This window comes from Papaver somniferum, chromosome 8 (genome assembly GCF_003573695.1).
Source record: "Papaver somniferum cultivar HN1 chromosome 8, ASM357369v1, whole genome shotgun sequence".
Lineage (NCBI taxonomy): Eukaryota > Viridiplantae > Streptophyta > Magnoliopsida > Ranunculales > Papaveraceae > Papaver > Papaver somniferum.
In genome coordinates this window covers 92,517,810-92,538,180 of record NC_039365.1, presented here as the reverse complement: position 1 = coordinate 92,538,180, position 20,371 = coordinate 92,517,810, and the positions used below count along the sequence as shown (strand labels likewise).

Sequence of the window (20,371 nt, the reverse complement as noted above, 5' to 3'; positions counted from 1 at the left end):
CACTTCTACTGTTGACCTATTTTGCTTATCTTCCTGTTATTCATACTCAACTTTCTGAAGGACCTGTTATGCTGCTAGATTCATATGCCTCGGAACCTCGCTGAAAGTGAGGTTTCTAGTTGGCAAACACGAAAACAAATGCATGCATGCATATATATATTCTTTCTCCCGTAGGTCAAGATACAAACTTCCATTTACACCAGAAACATACAAAATATTGAAGTCCCATTTACATTCTGGACTCATTAGATGTTAATTTATTGCCCTAACAGTGGAATCCACAAATGAGAGACACTACTGCTGGAGAAAGACGGAATGACTTTTACTTGCACTCCCCATGCTTGACAATAGCCTAAAGTTACAAAATACAGTTTGGGTCAAGTGTTCTCAAAAGAGGGGCGATGAGCATTCAGAACTGGATAAAAGTCGAGATACTGTTTTACCTCCTTCACCTTTTATTTCTTCTTTCTACTACTACTTATTTATTTAGTCACCACTTGCCAGGTGCGCACACAATGGAATTCATATTAGTAGGCATACGTACTTAAACACACAGTTCCTCGGACTTCTCCTGATGGGTGCCTCTGTTGCTCTCTCGTCCACCCATCTTGATATACTTGTACCATCTTGCACAAACTATATAGAGCAAGAAATCGGCTGTTGTCAGGGCTGCTAAGAGGAAGTAAAACCTATCAAGATGACCTCGGTTAAGATTTCCAGGGATCCAACCGGGCATATCATCTTCTTTAGATATCTTCATTACTATACTGACTAGTAAACTGCTGACGTAGTTTCCAAGTGAAATTGAGGTCATGCAAAGAGCACTGCCGAAACTCTTTAACCCGTCAGGAGCTTGTCCATTGAAGAATTCCAATTGACCGACATACATGAACACCTCAGAGGCTCCTATTAATGCATACTGAGGGACTTGCCAGAATATACTCATACTACTCGAACCTTCACAGTTAAGACAATCTATTGTAGCAGATTTTAGTCTGAAGTTTTCGACAATTCCTGCAGCAACCATTGCCATTATTGCTATAATTAATCCAACTCCCATTCTCTGGAGCTCAGTTAGTCCTTTGCTTCTAAGTCTGCTGACATGAGGATCGAGCACTCGCCTATATAAGAAAATGAAAGCCGCTACACTTAGAATATCAAAACTTGACATGCTTGCAGGTGGGATTTTAAAGTCCCCAATGGTTGTTTTCATTGCTGCTCCTTGCTCAACGAATAGAGATGCCATTTGAGTGAAGACAACTGAATAAAGGATTGTGCAGAGCCATATTGGAAGAAGTCTCAATATGCATTTCACCTCTTCAACTTGTGTGATTGTGCAGATTCTCCATGGGCTGTCCTTCCCTTCATCTTGTAGAGCTAAATCTCTTGAAGTGATGATGGCTGCTCTATCCAAGAATCTGAGTAAAAAGTACATAAAGTTAAGTTAGTTCACGACTTTATTTACTCAAGCCAATAGGAAACAGTTTATGGATTCATTTCTGTATGTGCTGATGTTTATAAAAGAAGGAAGCTCCAGAGAACGACTTACTTGAATCCATTGGTATGGAATATTTTTCTTCCGCCACTAATTGCACACCCCTTCCCTTCAACTTCATACAAATCATCGCCGCTTTCTGGAACCCTAGCGCTCCATTTCTTTGCTGCAGCAACAACAACTTGGCAAAACCTTGCGAGAGGGTTTCCTGTTGCCTTAAAATGACGGTATTTTGGTGTTCCAGCGAGAAACAAGACCAATGCAATGAAGGCAGATCCCGTAGAGCACCAAAACCCTAAAGCCCACATTCCTTCATCCTCAAAGTATCCCAAAATTGTGTTTGAAAAGAGAGAACCAAGGTTTAGAGCCAAGTAGAAGTAGCTAAAAAAAGCCACCTTCTGAAATCCTTCTCTGGAGTCCTCTTCATCAAATTGGTCAGCCCCAAATGTAGCAATATTTGGTTGATATCCTCCATTTCCCAGGGCAACCAAGTAGGTTGATAAGTAAAACAAAGCTATTTCGACCGATGAATGGGTCCTGCATTCTAATGCTTCGACCCCGCAACCATTTGGCTTGACCAGGAATAAGTATGTTGATAATGATAGCAATGCTAAACCCTGTTTGGCAACCACACAATGTTAACGTACGTTTTAGGAAGCAAAACCTAAACACAAATTTAGAAGATATCGTTAAGTTACCACGACGAAGATCATTTGAAAAATGGCACAAGTTTTGTATCGTCCCCAGTATGAGTCGCTGAGGAATGCCCCAACAAGTGAGAAGATGTAAACAGTACCAGTCCATTTGCTGACACTATTAGCTGCCTCAGCGTTGTCTTGTTGCAAAACCCTTGTTAAGAACAACACTAAGTTCACTCCTACTCCAAAAAAGGCCAACGTCGCCAGACCTTGATTAACTGTTTGATCATGTAGAAACAAATATAAGCACACAGTAAAAAAAAAAAGAAGAGTAACTCCTCCAGCAGCCATAAGCAAGTGTGGCGGCTTCAGAGTTTAGACTTGATTGTTGATACCAATTTGTCTACTTTTTCCATCCAAAAAACGTTTTAAAACTAACCAAAGCAATGGATATTTTTAATTAATTAAAATATTTGACCTTCAGTTGATTGGGATCAGTGTATCTGGTCAAGTCTTAAGTCAAGATAGGTGACTTTGGTTAATGGTCGACCAGCTGAAGCACCACTTAATTAACCTCAAATGTAATTCATATTATTTTCACCTGATATGGTCCATCAATCTTTAATACTGGGGATCTCTGAAAATGAACGGGATCTAGTTTTGGGGTATAAAGTATATGGCAAGTATATGTTCTCTAAATTTCAGAAAGAATATGGAACTTGTCCAATCATCTAAATAGAAGGTTTATATGGCATGTATATTCTTTAATATGGATGCAAATCTTCCTTTGTTTTTGTTTTTGGTTAATAAAGAGAAGCCCGTATCACACATGCATGCGTGGTGTTAGATTCCTTTTTTTATACAAATTTGGAACGACTTAAGACGTAGCAGCTAGAGCAGTGAAAGTAAGTAGCACCTCAAATTTGAGGTCGCGACCCTCACCCTCCTTCAAAGGTGGGGATTAAAAAATAAAAATTCTTTTTTTTTTTTTTCCTTTTTTTAAGTTGGTGCTATTCAACTCTCTATTCTCCACCTCCCTACTCAGCTCCCTCCAATCTAAACCCCATATCTGGGAAATGGTGAACTCCACTTGTACCTGAATGTGATTCAAATTCTAGATGTGTGGTGTAGATTGGAGGGAGCAGAGCAGGGAGGTGGAGAATAGAGAGTTAATTATGTAACAAATATACGACAGACACTCTTCGTATACTATTAAATTTTTTAAAATAGTGCAAAATTAAGTGTAAATTTTATTTTAGAGTGGTTATTTTATATAGAACGGTTTAGTTAATTACCAAGGATTATGATTCCTGCGAACCATCCTCCACTCTTTCCTCTAATAGAAGGTCTTCCATGTCTGTCAACAGTTCCATCGAGTGTGTATTCATCATCTGCATCCATCTCTTCTTTTATAACCTTTTTCCTTACTTGTCCTGAACCCATCATTTCATTATTACCCTGCATAATTTTGGTTTTAAAAGAATGTTAATCAGCAGAAATTCTAATTTATTTCTATATTTTTGCGCACAAAAATAAAATAAAATTGCACACAGATAAGTAAGTGATAAACTCACTCTAAATCATCATTTCATGACGACTGATAAAAAAAAAAACCCTTGTGAAGTACTCAGAAAGCAGTACTTAATTAGTAAGTGATAAACTACATGATGTCAGAAATATAATATGTTGACCTTTGGACCAACAATGCATGCAAGAATTTTTGGAGAGAGTTGAGTTGTGCATTCAAGTTTCTACGAATCATGAGTTAGGCTTGGGGTTCAATCAACATGTTAAAAGAAAATTACTGCTTTATTTATGATCTAACGCTGATGTTCAGAGATGAACGAGTAAGTTAAGAGAAGCTTCTGAAGAAGAATAATAAGAAGAAAAAATCTGCATGCAAGGTATTCAAGTAGGGTTGGCAAGTATGCCCATGGGATGAATACTAACCCCCTTAGAGATTTCTAAGCTTGTCGATGATGCCATTGATGACGATCTTCAGATGTTATTTTGTCTCCCTAGACAAAGAGTTAAGGTTTTCTTTGTGAAAGATATAAACACAACTGAGAGAGAAGTGGTGAGAGAAGACAAGGGAGAGTGAGTTTATATAGAAGAAGATGGTGAGAGAGGTCGGTCGATTATAGTGGAGGGTAGAGGTTCATGAGGTAATAAAAAGAGACCCACTCTTGGGGAAAGATTAAACAAAAACAGAAAATTAGGTGTTGTTGGATATGATATGATGGATGAAACAAAGACAAACACTTCCACATTTTCTTTCTAACCCTAACTCTTCTTCTAATTAGTGTTTTGTGACTAGACATTTTAAACTTAGCAGACCCTTAATGGGTTGATCAAATCACGAGACCCTACAAACCAAATAGAGCTTTCTTTTCTTTCTTTTCTTTTTAAAGGATGTGGTCTCCTTAGAAAAATTTTAGTTCTAATTTGCAAGATAATAATAAGAATAAGGGAATTAAGATTAGATTCAGTAATTATTTTAAAACCTAAACATCTCTTTATAGTACTTTGTGCTTGAATTATGAAATGCATATATATAGCATATATTCCACTATTTAGGTATACCCGCCATTTGAGTTGTATTGGACGCGCAGGCCCGAGTTTATGTTACACATATTCCACCCTAATTAACAAAATGTAACTTTTTTTTAGAAGTTTAGAAGTCTAACTAGCTAGCAAGAACATGATGATACATAACAACAATAATAGAGAAGATTAACTGTAGTGCTTTAGTATATATAAATATACAGTTCTTAAATGGAATTTATTTTTGGGTTTGGCAGTGTTGGGTCTGACAGTGGAGCCAGTTCAACTGGCTGGATTCGGATAGGGACTTGGATCCGGCTTTCGCGTATTAAAAATAAAATAAAAATGGAATCCATTTTTTGTTTTTTTTTTTTTTTGTGAAAGAGAAAGGCCGTTGTATTTTAGATTGAGAAAATGTTTACAAAGAGCCTTAGCCAAAGCTCATGTAAATTACATCTGAACAATGACATCTCATTAATTGGATCAATTACTTGATGAGAGATTGAATAGATCCTAAAAGTGTCTTCAGTTGAGCTCCAAGGAAACTGTTTACTTGATGAGAGATTGAATAGATTCTACCCGTAGGAGTCTGGGTAGAATAGGCCAGACTGCTATTAACGTGCCAAGCCACACCAGTTGTTGCTAACTTTACCAGCTTGAACCCAAAATACACCGCAGGACCGAAAGAAATATATATACTTCCAAACTAGATGCGTACACTCACACAGTCGTGTAAGAGCAGATGAGCAATACTTCCAGTTTCCTAATTGGCACACAGCACACACAAGTTAGAGGATACCTCAACTCCTCTGTGTTGAAGCATACTTCTGGCAGGAATAAAGTGATGTAGAGATGTCCGTATAAAAAATCGAACTTTGTGAGGAATTTTAGGGATCATGTGTCTGTCAGTGAAGCCATAAGTTGAGTCTTCTTGAACTAGCTTGTCATATAATTTTACTGCAGTAAATTCACCCACTAAAGAGATACTACTAAAGTCATGCCCGAGCTCCAGTAGGTCAATGCTCTCAACAACAACTAGATATCTCTTGAAATTGAAATGTTATCTAACGGAAGAATATATCTTCATTCCAAAATATGTGTCCAGAAGAAGATGTCATCCCTCTTTTCCCCGTCTTTCTCCCTCTGTGAGGTTTTTATTCTCTATGTCTTTGTTGTGAAGTTTGTCGAGTGGGCAAGTGGTGTAGCATTTTTAGTGCTTGTAGCATGCAGTTTTATCCTCGACATGACTTCACAACAAGGTATTAGTTGTTGGGAAAATTGGTACCGCGAGCGCAGCGAAATCACAGGATCACAAAGGAAAATTGGTTATCTGAACCAAATATGGAAGAAATAATAAGAGAGAGGCAGAAGATAAACAAACACACAACCGCAACACAAGATATACATGGTTCACCTTTACAGGCTACATCCACGGCAAATATCACCAGAAAAACTTCCATTAAATCAAAGACCATTACATGCTCTTTCCGCAACCCAAGACAAGACCCAAAGAGTTAACAAGACATACCCGAGATCACCGTTGAAGAAACCATAGAAACCAGCCTCGTGTCTTCTCTTTTACACCGTCTCACAACTGCTAGTAACAGAAGAGAAACATGAAAACACTAGAAACTTGGTTTAGGGAAAAGACCCAAACCCTAAACACTAGAACACCAAAATCCTCTCTCTACAAGTTTTTCTCTCATAACGATATTGACCTTCACGGTAGCACACGATCCTCCGTAACAAAGAGACCAAAATCTTAAGCACAAGGATTTACCACTCTTCTAGGTTGGATTTTTTCTACACCTCTAATTCTAATCCTTTATATAGAGAAACTAACTTGGCCCTTAAGAAACCCTAACTTTGGGAACAAGTTTTCCTAACTTGGCTCTTAAGATTTCCTAAACTTTAGGAACAAGTTTAGTCAAGATAGAATTTGACCAAACCCGAACTCTCTCCCACCGACTAAACTAACAATTCTCCACCTCGGATCATGCTTTCAAGCATGGGACGATCACAGGAAATCACCTCCATCTTCCAGAGTTTTTCACCATCTCTATATACCCATAGAATTACTTTTGAAGCTTAAACACGAACTTCCATCTTCATAGAACCATATCTTCGATCAAAACATCATGACGTTGATAAAAGTCTTCAAACCATCTTCTTCATGAAGAACACTTGTGAAACTGGCCACGCTTCACAAACACCGTGAAAATCTTCTACCACTATCAACGAATCCTTGCACATACTCCACCATTGATCACCAAGAAAACCATCCAGAAGAATCACCATTAGCTCCACCTAATCAGTAAGCTAATAACATATTGAACTATAATCCAGAAAGGAAGAATTAATTTCAATATCATACTCCAGCACATGCCATGATTACCGTGTATCTGAAACAAACCATCAGACATCTCCACTGTGATTAACAGGCTTAATCCTTTAAGCGATTCTCAACCAATCTGACATACTTTTACCACCATCACACACAACATACTCGATTAAAATATATACCATGTGAATGCCCATATTACCGTGGTACATGCTTTCGAGATCAGGGACATTCTTGATATTACGTGTAAACGATCATGAATACTTTAACATAGACTTAAGAACATAAATCTATAACATCTCATGCATAACTTCGAAACTTTGCTGGACTTGCTTTTACATGAGACCTCGTAGTCCCATCCTTTCTTCGAACTTTGTAACCCATTTTATAATGTATGGTTACTAACACCCTTCAATAAGTATATATGTATTCCACCTCATTCAACCTTATTCTGCATCCCATACTACATCATGAAAACCAAACGAAGAACATATACTTCTACCAAGTTGAACCTTCAGTTTGTAAATCACATCACAAACCCATCTTTGTGTAAACACCGGTTGAAACATTATCTTCAAAACATATTTCTCCACCTGAACAATAAACCATCGTTCAATTCAAAGTTCAATCACACCATCTCGTCCATGGCTCTGGTACCAATTGTTGGGTGGCAGCTCGAGCACAGCGGAATCACATGGTCACAAAGGTAAATTGGTGATTTGAACCAAATATGGGAGAAATAATAAGAGAGAGACAAAAGATAAACAAACACACAACCACAACACAATATATACGTGGTTCACCTTTACAGGCTACATCCACGGCCAACACCACCAGAAAAATTTCCATTAAATCAAAGACCATTACATGCTCTTTCCGCAACCCAAGACAAGACCTAAAGAGTTAACAAGACATACCCGAGGTCACCATTGAGGAAAGCATAGAAACCAACTCTCTAACATTCGCCAAACCAGCCTCGTGTCTTCTCTTTTACACCGTCTCACAGCTGCTAGTAACAGAGGAGAAACATGAAAACACTAGAAACTTGGTTTAGGTCAAAGACCCAAACCCTAAACACTAGAACACCAAAATCCTCTCTCTACAAGTTTTTCTCTCACAACAATATTGACCTCCACGGTAGCACACGATCCTCCCTAAAAAAGAGACCAAAATCTTAAGCACAAAGATTTACCACTCTTCTAGGTTGGATTTTTTCTACACCTCTAATTCTAATCCTCTATATATAGAAACTAACTTGGCCCTTAAGAAGCCCTAACTTTGGGAACAAGTTTTCCTAACCTGGCTCTTAAGATTTCCCAAACTTTAGGAACAAGTTTAGTCAAGATAAAATTTGACCAAACCTGAACTCTCTCCCAAACTAAACTAACATTAGCATCATTCATTTTTTAGGCGTACTGGTGAATTATCGTGTTAAAAATAACTTGATGATCAAGTGAATCTGTCCTCTATATGCTGATTTCAGAATGTTTTATTTTAGTTATCAGAAATTTATTTTAACACCATTATTTTCAGTATTTTATTGTTGCAGTTTCCACAAATACAGCCAATACACCGTAGTTCATGTGTATTTGTTAAAGAATATATTTTGGTTAACCATGGACAATTTTATTTTTTGTTTTTGTCCGTCCTTCTTTCTCTCTAAGAAAAAAAACTGTAGCCTCCATTAATCCCTTGCTCAGATTTCATTTTATTTTTAAGTTTTAATCGAATAAAAGTAGTTTTCTTTTGTTTTTTAATGTCATTTGACATATTTCTTCGTTATTTGGCGCGATTTTTCTTCGCCATTTGGGGCGAGTTTCTCTTCGCTTTGAGGGCGATTTATTCAAACCTTGATCACTGGTTCATGACTTGCTATTCTCGATTCAAGAACATCGATAATCTAACACGGTATTTCTTATAATCCATATTCAATCCAAAGGATTTAGGTCATCCGTGTTCTTTTGGAGTTACAAGATTTTGGGCAAATAACTCCTTTCTTATAGGAGTATCTCTTATTGAAGAAGAAGAAAATCAGATTAAATGGCCGGAATCGATTCCGGATTATACCTTCATCTTTCCTACTACATTTACAAAAATTGGGTATCTTTCCGGTATATGGCTCTTTCTCTTCGCGATGTACTTGTAATTGATATCTTCATTTGTATTAGGGTTCTTATTATCTTGTATTTTGATGTTTTTGTTATCCTTGTAAACGATTATGTAAGCACATTTTAAAAATTGTTGATTGAACAAAAAAAAAAAAATGGACAATTTTATTTTTGCTATGTTAACTGATTTCTATGAACAAAAATCAGCTTCTTTATGCTCACGATTTAGCTCTTCTAATAACAATGATCAAATTTTAACGTTTTTTAATAAACTAGTATATATAAAAAGCCAAAAACTCTGTTTCGTAAAAAAGAGAAAAAAGGAAGAAGCCAGAACTACTTCCTTTCCGAAGGGTCATGTGCTTTCTCTTTTCAATTCAATTTGGTCGTAGTTTTTTATTGAAATGCAAGTGCCCGTATTCAGTTGACTCCTGACTTACCAAGAGCAACCTTAGTTGCCATTTAGGATTTCGCATATATCAACTAAAAGGAAATCAATTTACTAACTTAAACATACTGTATTTGATAACTTAAAAGGAAAAACTGGTAATTGATTAACTCAAACCATATTTGATAACTTAAAACTTAAAAGGAAACCCTGATTATTATTCTAATTATCAACAGCTTATCTATTAACCAAAGTTTATTGAACAAGGTATATGTCGCATCAGTCGACGTGTCCGCTCCCACTAAACCAAAAAATAGGCGTCGGAAAAGCGATTACCCATTCATGGATTCTATTAGTTGATCTCAACTCTCAAGATGTGCTTTGGTTTTTTCAACTAGAATGCACACGCGTACGTTGTTATATCATGATTTGTTTCGTTTTTTAATATTGATTCAGATGAATTTTAGAGGAGAAAACGACTTTATCTATTCATACTTTAACATCCGAAGTATATGTATATATAGATATATATTATTTCTTTTTGTCATTAGTGGGAATTTGAGTTCTCAACTAGTAAAGATCGGAAATAAGCAAATACAAAGTAACAAGAACATATAACAAAAATATAATATCAAAAAATCCGATAAGAAATAGAGAACAACTACCAGAGTAAAATAAATACAAGTATGAATAAGATTCCAATGGTAGAAATTTAGGTATCAGAGGATGAAAACAAAAAACAGAAAAGAATGTTGTATCACTGACTTCAAGGCCTTGTGATTCTTTTCTGCAAATATTTCGATCCTTCCCGAATAGTTGGCGAATAAAATTGGTCAATGAAATAATGCTTTCAGGATACAATGAAGCCCTAATAATGTTGTTGGATTCCAGACTTGTACTCCCTTGAACCGACCAAGAACACACAGTACATTATAACTTCTATAAAATAATAGACTTAGGGCTAAGGAAATTTATTAAATTAAAGAGATAATATATTATCATATTATTATCTTAAAGAATAATTTTTGGTCGGGAAGTTGAATAATAATTGTAGTTGTAAGTAAAATATCGACTAATTACGTGGATATATTATATTATTGATTAATTACAATACAAATACAAGTCTCCAAGTATCAATCACACTTCAACATTTTGTTACAATACGAAAACGTGAATCCGGGTCTTTTGCGTGCGTTACCACTATTAGGGATGAAATACAACCAATATTGAATTATATTTTGAGAAAATTTAATATGTATAAAAATTGTCTTTTCGATTTCTAGTAGCATTGTTATTTTATATGTTTTTTGGACATGTTAATCCTTAAGGGAAACTTTTAAAATGTATGATTTTATCAAATTTATTATTTTAGCACTAAGGGCCCGAGTCGAAACCGGAATATTTACTACTTTAACGAGAATATTGTATTACCGAGTATTACTTAAAGAAGTTACACCGTATTAAGAATCTGATGATGCTTAGAGAGAAAAGAAATCAGATTTTTTGATGTGTTGAAATGGGAGAAGTCTTTCGCAATTTATAGAAGGTTTCATGCCTTTTGGAGAACACATTATGGGAAGAGACGCGTTTGTAGAAATTTCTGGAAAATCGAATTAGGTTTTCAAACTCAAAACCAGAAAAAATTTCAGGTGAGGGTGCCGTCCCCTCGGACCCGCTTTCGTAGCGGCAAACATTTACGATAATATCCAACAATTAAATCGTTTTTCTCGGAATTAAATCATAATCATTTGATTTGTTTTTCTTCTTTAAAAAGATGTGCTCCCAAAATAAGAGTGAGTTGCTCAAATCTCTTGTAACTAGTGATGAAGCTTCCATCGTCAAAAAGAACGCCGATGAAGATTTCTTCGCCAGATAAGTTGATGATGAAGATTTCGTCGCTAGAAACAACAAAGATGAAGATTTCTTCGTCGAAGAGCATCACCATTGATTTTAAAACCCAAACCAATAACCATGAACCGTCGTTAAAGCGAAGATAAACCTCTAAAGAGTAGATAAAATCACCATAATAATAACTAATATAAGTAAAAAACATAATAATAACTAAGTTAAAACTACTAACTATCCTAGAAAGCAAGAAATAGTGAAGGAGCAGAGAAGAGTTCTTGTTGATGGTTTTGTTGAAGAAGAAGAAGTCCTCCAAGCCCTATCTAAAGAAAATCAATTGCATTTAAATCTGGAACTCTGGAGTTTGAACATTGCACAATTTAGCTTGTAGACTTAATATTTCTTTTGTGGTTGTAACTAGAGTATGGGCATGTACGAAAAATTGATGGCAAAATCAAGGATTTTGCGAATAAAATTACTTTTTTGGGGCAAAAATGAAATACCGGCACTGTCTTTTCTTAGTCCTCTATTCCGCACTTTTCAGTTTCTGTTCGTAGTAATATTTTTCATTAAACTATCAAATATATTCTTAATTATCGTATCTCTTTAAATAAAGAAAATCTATTTAATATCTTTCCTATTTATCTTACTTCCGTTTCATAAAAGAAAATATTCATGAGAAGTTAGGGAGAACATATTATTTGATCTTATAATCTAAACATGAAATTATTTGTTTTTATTTTCCTAAGGGTAATTAGTTTTACTAGTCATCCCAGTTCCTCAAAAGTTCATGCGCTCCAGAAGGTCTCAGGTTCGAATCCTCGACGGCGCAATATTGTAGAATTTGACATGGAAGGTAGAGTTAGCTTGCCCCCATACGACATAATCATCCCCCCTATCTGCTTCCGCTCTCTTCGCTGGTTCCTCATTAGGCTCGCTTGTAGGCTAGCACGGCAACCTGTTCAACTAATGTAGTAGTACGCCGTTGGAGCTTAGCTTGTTAGGCTTCCAACTAGATTCATGTAATAGTACTTTTTTTCCCCAAAATAATAAAATTACCAAATATATGTTTTTTTATATTAATATTTATTTTAATTTTAGTAATAATTTAGCATTTATAAAGGTGAATCTGGATATTCCTCCCGTCTCCTTATTATCTTGAATTTGTCAAACCGGAGTAATAAAAAAGGACGGAGGGAATAACAATTGCGATGGCATATAACGTATACTTGGGAAAAAAACTAACATGAAGACTCTTTTTACTAGATGTATATATCGTGGTATTGTTCCTTCTGCTGCCTTAGTAGTCATTGATTCTAATAATATACGGAGATTACTTGTGCCATAACAAAGGTTAAGTACGTGAAAAGGCGAGGGTACCCAAATATACCTCAATCTAAAACTTTCCCTACCTATAAGTCCTTTCTCCGAAAGTGATTGTCCATGGACTGAGTCGAGACAATACAACTAATCGGTTCACACTTCGTGTGATCGTCTATGGATACGAGATCGAGTAAATACAACAACGAAGTATGTTACTTGATAAACAGGTTCAGACTTAACCAAACACAATATGATTCAATTATCAAGTAAATAGAAATTAATATTTGTGTAATTTACTTTAATTATAATAAAACAATTATAATGCGGAAATATAAAGTAAATGACACAGCAAGATTTTGTTAACGAGGAAACCGCAAATGCAGAAAAACCTCGGGACCTTGTCCAGAATTGAATACTCTCAGGATTAAGCCGCTACCCAAAATTACACCTAAATTCGCATAGTTGAGACCAAGAAACTAACCTATAGTTCACCTAGTTCCGTCTGTATTCCCACGCATCCAACTTATAAATAAGTCACGTACTTGGAACGTTCGTATTCCAAACAGTAAAGGAACAACAAATCTGTTTGGTATCAACTCTCTTCAACCAAGTGATATGAGTCGGACAAAGGCTCTTCCGTTTATCTTAACATAAACTCCTTCGTCGGGTCCTTAAATCTATCTTATGTTCAATTACCAAAGTAATCGTTTGAGATTAAGCCAACAACACTCTTAATACAAAGAATTGTGTTGATGCTGATCTACTCAATTCATCAATCCAATCTACCACAAGGATAAACCGATTATTAATTGGATCCTCTTTTACCAAAACAAGTATTGTGCATACCAAAGATTATAAACCCAAGTCAGATCTTCAATATCTTCTTTGTCTTCAAATCTTCTTAAATCTTCAACAAAAACCTGTACACAATCACTTGAGTCTCTTGTGATCAATCACCCACAGAACAGAGTCTGTTAACAATGGATTATCACAAGATCGTCTTTAGAACTAACAATAGTCTAATGATCCCAGTCAAAACTCTGAACTAGTTTGGGTGAATCTTATATCAGAAGAGAATATCCTCAAGCATAAACAAACTAGGTGCAATCAGATTTCAACCACCGTTAGTCAATCAAATCAATTGAAAACAAAAGATAAACCGCAATTATCTAGTTTCTCACCAACGGTACACGCTAGAGCTTCTCAATCCCAAAGAAGACTTTAAACTGAGCGGCCATAAAAGATTTCTCCTAATTAGGTTACTCTCCTCTCCGAATAGGCGGCTACACCAGTAACAACAACAAAATAGGAAGTCTGTTGTTACGAAGGATTAGTTTGCTACAAAGGAAAACTTCAAGTATTTATAAATAAGGAAGTTTGGACACCAAGGAATTTCCAAAACCAAAAATATTCTCAATATATTCATTAAAGCACAAATTCGCTTTCCATAATTCCTGGAAATGCTCTGTACAAAAATAATGATCGAAGTCTCTCGGAAAATCTAATTAGTAAATGCACATTATTAATTCTTATATTTCCCTACAAAATGAAATTAATAATTTTTAATTAAAAGATTCTTAAATTACTTATGTTTCGATCCTGGGATTTTCTTCCTTTAGATATTAAGGAGTAACTTTGAACAATTAAAGAAATAAACATTCACATCACGTGTTCAAAGTATGTCGACATCCTTACTTTGTAAGATCTCTTTCACACTTACAACCTTGAAACCGATTTTCCACACTTCCAAACAAGTTTAGAATTAGTTCATCTGACTTTCAAGAACTATGTGATTGATCAAACAAACATTCAATCACAATCATGGGCTTAACGGTTCTACCAAAACAAGTTTCGGTTCTACCTCCATGTGAGTACTGTGTATAGTCACACTAGCTTTCCAAAGTTCGGTTGACTAGGTACTAGGATCGGTTCCCCACATATATATGGTATCTAACTTATATGTGTTGCACATGTCCATAGGATCGGTTCCTCTTTGCCTAAAAACGTGTTGCACGTGTCCATAGGATCGATTCTCCTTTCTGCTATAAACCTTGCTACACCTCATACAAGGATCGGTTCCCCTTTGTGATGTACTGCACCTCTTACTAGGATCGGTTCCCCTTTCCTAAATTTGGTCATATAACACAAACCCGATCATGCCATCTCAAGTGATTACTTAAGATCGGTTTCACTAATAAAAGTCATACCATTACATAAGTCATCCCTTTGTGAATAGCTCTACCAAGAACACAAACAAGTTGTGAGCGGTTATACTCAATCACACATATTGGTTGTTCATAAGATATGCAATGAATAACAAAACCGATAACACCTGCCAGTTTCCTTTTCGGTTCACAAACAAGGTTATGAACTTACTTCCTTAGAACACACGTAAAACAGTGTCCCTAGGATGAAATCCTCACCTCATACCCATACATAATCACAATAGCATTGAAATGATTATGGCGATGTCTTATCTACAAAGTTTAATGGTTAAGCAATAAACCTCGTATTATATTCCTTAATACTATGTCTATCTAGAGTTCAAATATGCTTCGCAGTTATGTTTTCAATATGCACGACTTGAAAGATACGTTAGGGAATGAAACAGTTCAAGTCAAATATCACTAACCTCAAGCGGAAGGATGATTGTTGTCGTTGTAGCTCCTTGATTCTTCACATCTTCAAGTCTTCGCAATACTTGTAATGTCTCATATCCTAATACTTTCAAGCTAACCTATACGAAGTTGACTCTAGTACATAATCAAACAACCTTAACATGAGTTTTGATTCACTAAAACATGACAACCAAACTTGACATACCAAAAATTGGTGGGTTCAACCGAGCAATGCTCTAACAATCTCCCCCTTTATCAGTTTTAGTGACAAAACTCTTACATCATATGGATAAACAAACTACAAGAATTCATTACACATATACTTGATTCCGGAATCCAACAACACAGTAAAACTTCTTACATTCAATCCTTGAAAATGCAACTGTTGACATTATAATAACAAAGCTAATACCCCCCCTAAGGAAGATAGGTAGATATTCAATCCGCTTGTCTTTGTTATACCAATTCATATGACATGTTACTCCCCCTTATTCTGTGCTTTCACTCTTTCGTTAGATAAACGTTCAAGCACCGCTGTTCTTTTCCTTAGCGATACCAATCAATATAAAATCAATGCCAGTATCACCTGTTTACTCCATATATTTCTCCCCATTTTTGTCACAAAAATGACAAAGAAACGACAAAAAATAAAGGACAACACGAAAAGAATCTTACAAATCTCAATAGACTTGCAACCTGTAGAGTTAGTCACGAGGGTTCCACACATCATGTTCTGATAACCAATATCAAAACCGAAACTATAAGTAGTTTTATTTTGATATGTTACCAAGGAGACAATTGTCCGAAACAATTTTTCCACTTTAGTTTAGCAAAACACAAATTAACTAAGCACCTTAGTGCCTTTGCTAAACCGATTGTTCAAAAACAACCGCTTAATTCGATAAGACCAAAATAAAGATAACTCTATTTTTCTCATCAGGTTCTAATTATCCATAAACTTAGACCTTTTAATTTTAAACAAGACAAGTACTAGGTTAGTTAACTAGCGTTTATTGTTAAGGCATTCGATTAGACTTGAATAACCGAAACCTCACTTCGATAAGTCTAACTAAGATCAGAGTTAACTTAGTTTCTCTTATCCGGAATCGAATTGGAATAAACAACTCATCCCATACACCTTTTATTTCGTTAAGCCATAAATAATTCATACAAACTAACATAAATCAACTTGCATAGTTATTCACCTCAACCAGAAGCAATTGAAACAACATAGACATTTAAAGCACCGCAATTACACCGAAATTTTGTAAGTTTAAACAATTGATACCGTAAAAACGCAAGATAACAATAGTTTTTCTTAACCGGAACCAATTGAATCACACACAACATCAATTGTACCGAAATTTCGTAAGCCTAAACAATTGATACCACACAATAAAGTAAGATAACAATAGTTTTTCTTGACCGGAACTAATTGAATCACACACATCCACACACACATCATGGAATAAACATCAATTGTATCGAAATTTTGTTAAACAAAAGCAATAAATATATATGATATAAACTCAGGCTTTTCTTAAACAGGAAAACAATTAACTAACAAGATTGTTACCTCAAATTTCGCATCCACTTCTCCAATATGTTTGCATCTTGGTCCAGGGAGAATTGATAACGAAATATCATCATGTTGCCATCCTTATGCATAAACAAAATAATAACAACAACCAACCTTTACCAGAGAAAAGTTGAAAATCAGTTTTAACAATTGCAAGCAAAAGTTGAAAACCGTCGAAACACATATGATTTTATGCTAAACCAAAACCGATTCAACATATTGTGACTTTTTCACATGTTGTTTATACCAGAACCCCTCATGATTCTTTGATAAATCCTACCAACATTGGCTAGAACTTAATCCTGCTAAATAAAAAAGTCACCCAAACCACAAGGGTTCAGAACATATGAGATCGAATATTAAGGTCATGAAACCGAAATCAAACATTCCATAAACTGAATATTCAAATCAAGAATATAAAAATTCATTTATATGAATTTGCTTCTAGGAATCGGTCAAACCACAATTCCAAACAAGTTTAGAATTGGTTATAACACACGAATTCATATACAAAACAGTTTTAGACATAACTTTTGCATACCAAGTCCGAATCCAGTGATTTTTTGGCTCGTTTTGACCACAAAAGCAAGAGCTACACAAATATGATCAGTAGATATCAACATCATCAACTCAAAATTACTGTTTCTATCAAAAGCTCAAAAATATATAGAGAAGGTATGCGTAAGGAAAATAAATCTCCCTAAAGATGTTAATTAGTCATATAATAATCGAGAGATCATGTGCTCAGTTTTTTCATGTGCTTCCTCACCTTTAAAAAGATTGATCACTAAAGTGAGCATGCACGTTCTAACACAACTAAGTTGTGTTACGTTGAGCCTTGTCTTGTTCGTCACGAGTGACTAAGACAGACTCATCATTCTTGACCTCTTGCTTGGTTTGTTTTCTCTTGTTCCATCTCTTGTTTTTCTTCTTTGACTTGTGATGAAGAGCGTCATTATCACAATGTCCACTAGTACAAGAGAATTCAGACATGATGTCTTTCTTTAGTCTTTCAAGAAAACTCTTGTAATTATTGTCACCAACAATTAAAAGCTGAGAGATATTCTTGTGACTAACTTTTGGTCCCTTCTTGGCTATGGAGGACTTCGGGACCCATTTAGAGTGGGGTTTCGCAAGAGAAACTTTCTCCTTAATACCATTAGGATCATTTTCCTTTTGAATATTTTGTGAAACACCCTTTCTCCAATTTGGAACATCAGATCTTGTTTTTGCATTTAAAAAGTCATCTCTCTTTTTATAATTGGGTCTTTTATGAAACGACCTTGTCGAGTGATATGCAAAATTTGAACTATCATTATATTAGTTCTTTTTACTAAACTTAGGACAATACCGATCTGAGTTCCTTTGGGGAACAATCTTAGCCAATTCATTTGATACAAAAGAAAGTTTATCTTTTACCTTACGAATATTGCATCCCCATTCCACGTGCCCTTTATTACCATAATAACTACAATGCTTAGTAACATACGAAGTGTGAGTTTTAATGTTACCTTTTTGTGGACTCTTGGATTGGAGTTCGACGAGTTTTCTTCTTCTTATCCTTGTTCTACGTTGCTTCTTTCTTGACATTAGCAGAAGTGCTCTCTTTGATTGCTGTACTTGGTTGAACATGATTCTTAGGCTTGACTGGTTTTACTTCTTTACAAGAAATAGTAGCATTTTTTCCATCAGCAGAAGCCTATGGTTTAGAAGAATTTTTAGCTTTAACAAATTTTACCTCTTTGTTAATATTTGAAGCATCTATTCCCTTATAGCCCAACCCTCGTGTATCACGATGATTTCTAATTTCTTCTAACATTGAGGTTAAATTGGTTGAGCTAGCATTGAACTTTTTAAGGTCCACATTTTCTTCTTCTTCTAACGTCTTGATTTTATCAAGAGCATTAGCTAGATCAGCCTCAAGGCATTTTTCTCGTGAGACATATTCCCCTTCATTCTCTTCGAAACTCTTTTGTTGAGAGTTAATCCTTGCATCAGATTTAGCAAGTTTTTCTTCAAGACCCTGTATTTGTTGAGAAGTATCTTCCCTAAACTTCTTGTGATTTTGATACATCCTTTCACATTCAATTTTAATTGCTTCAAAATCATCCTGATTTTTCTCAATTACCTTTTTGTAAATAAATAATTGTTGTGAGTATTCTTCTTCCAGCAAGTTATGCTCTTCATTGAGATTTTCAAACTTTAAAGTTAAATCTCGTTCTGTTTCAAGTGTTGAAAGAAGATCATTAGAACAACTAAGAAATTGTTTGCTCAATTCCTTTAGTTCAGATGTTTTTACACTTGATATTTCATCAGAAATCTCTAGTATAGAACTCAAAGACATCTCGTTATCAAAAAGAGATTTTTCGGAGTCTGAATCATTGATTGCGAATACATGGCTTAACTTAATCTCCTCTAGAGAACTTTCAGACTTATTCTCAGAAGAGCAAGTAGAACTTGAAGATGCCCCTTTTAAAAATTTATTAAAATCAAAACTTTCAATGTCTTGTGAAACGTTAACTGATTCTTTCTTTAGTTTTTGCTCTCGCTTAACTCTACTTTGACACATGTCTTATAGGTTGGATCGCATCAGACACATATTGTTAGATATTTTCGTGTTTGCCTTCTCTGATACCAAATGAAAATTTGAGGGTACCCAAATATACCTAAAGTTAAAACTTTTCCTACCTATAAGTCCTTTATCCGAAAGTGATTGTCTATGGACTAAGTCGAGACAATACAACTAATCGGTTCACACTTCGTGTGATCGTATATGGATACGAGATCGAGACAATACAAAAACGAAGTATGTTACTTGATAAAAAAGGTACGGACTTAACCAAACACAATAGGATTCACTTATCAAGTAAATAGGAATTAACGTTTGTGTAGTTTACTTTAATTATAATAAAAAAATTATAATGCGGAAACATAAAGTAAATGACACAGCAAGATTTTGTTAACGAGGAAACCGCAAATGCATAAAAACCCCGGGACCTTGTCCAGAATTGAATACTCTCAGGATTAAGCCGCTACACAAAATTACACCTAACTTTGTATAGCTGAGACCAAGCAACTAAACCTATAGTTCACCTAGTTCCATCTGTATTCCCACGCCTCCAACTTATAAATAAGTCACGTACTTGGAACAATTCCTTTGGTTGGTATTCGAGACAGTAAAGGAACAACAAATATGTTTGGTATGAACTCTCTTCAACCAAGTGATATAAGTCGGACAAAGGCTCTTCCGTTTATCTTAACATAAACTCCTTCGTCGGGTCCTTAGATCTATCTTATGTTCAATTACCAAAGTACTCATTTAAGATTAAGCCAACAACACTCTTATTCCAAAAAATTGTGTTGATGTCGATCTACTTAATTAATCAATCCAATCTACCACAAGGATAAACCGATTATTAATTGGATCCTCTTTTACCAAAACAAGTATTGTGCACACCAAAGATTATAAACCCAAGTCAGATCTTCAATATC

At 35.3% G+C, this 20,371-nt stretch overlaps 1 protein-coding gene across 1 annotated transcript; it reads right to left on the bottom strand.

The window, feature by feature from the left end:
• Positions 1–131: 131 nt before the first annotated feature.
• Positions 132–4,234, bottom strand: LOC113302067 (protein NRT1/ PTR FAMILY 7.3-like). The gene is made up of 5 exons (XM_026550911.1): positions 4,084–4,234; positions 3,429–3,591; positions 2,194–2,411; positions 1,550–2,112; positions 132–1,418 (listed from the first exon to the last, which is right to left on the bottom strand). Exons 1-5 carry the CDS (start codon positions 4,117–4,119, stop codon positions 545–547), a joined length of 1,854 nt encoding a protein of 617 aa, XP_026406696.1. The 5' UTR covers positions 4,120–4,234; the 3' UTR covers positions 132–544.
• Positions 4,235–20,371: the final 16,137 nt, after the last annotated feature.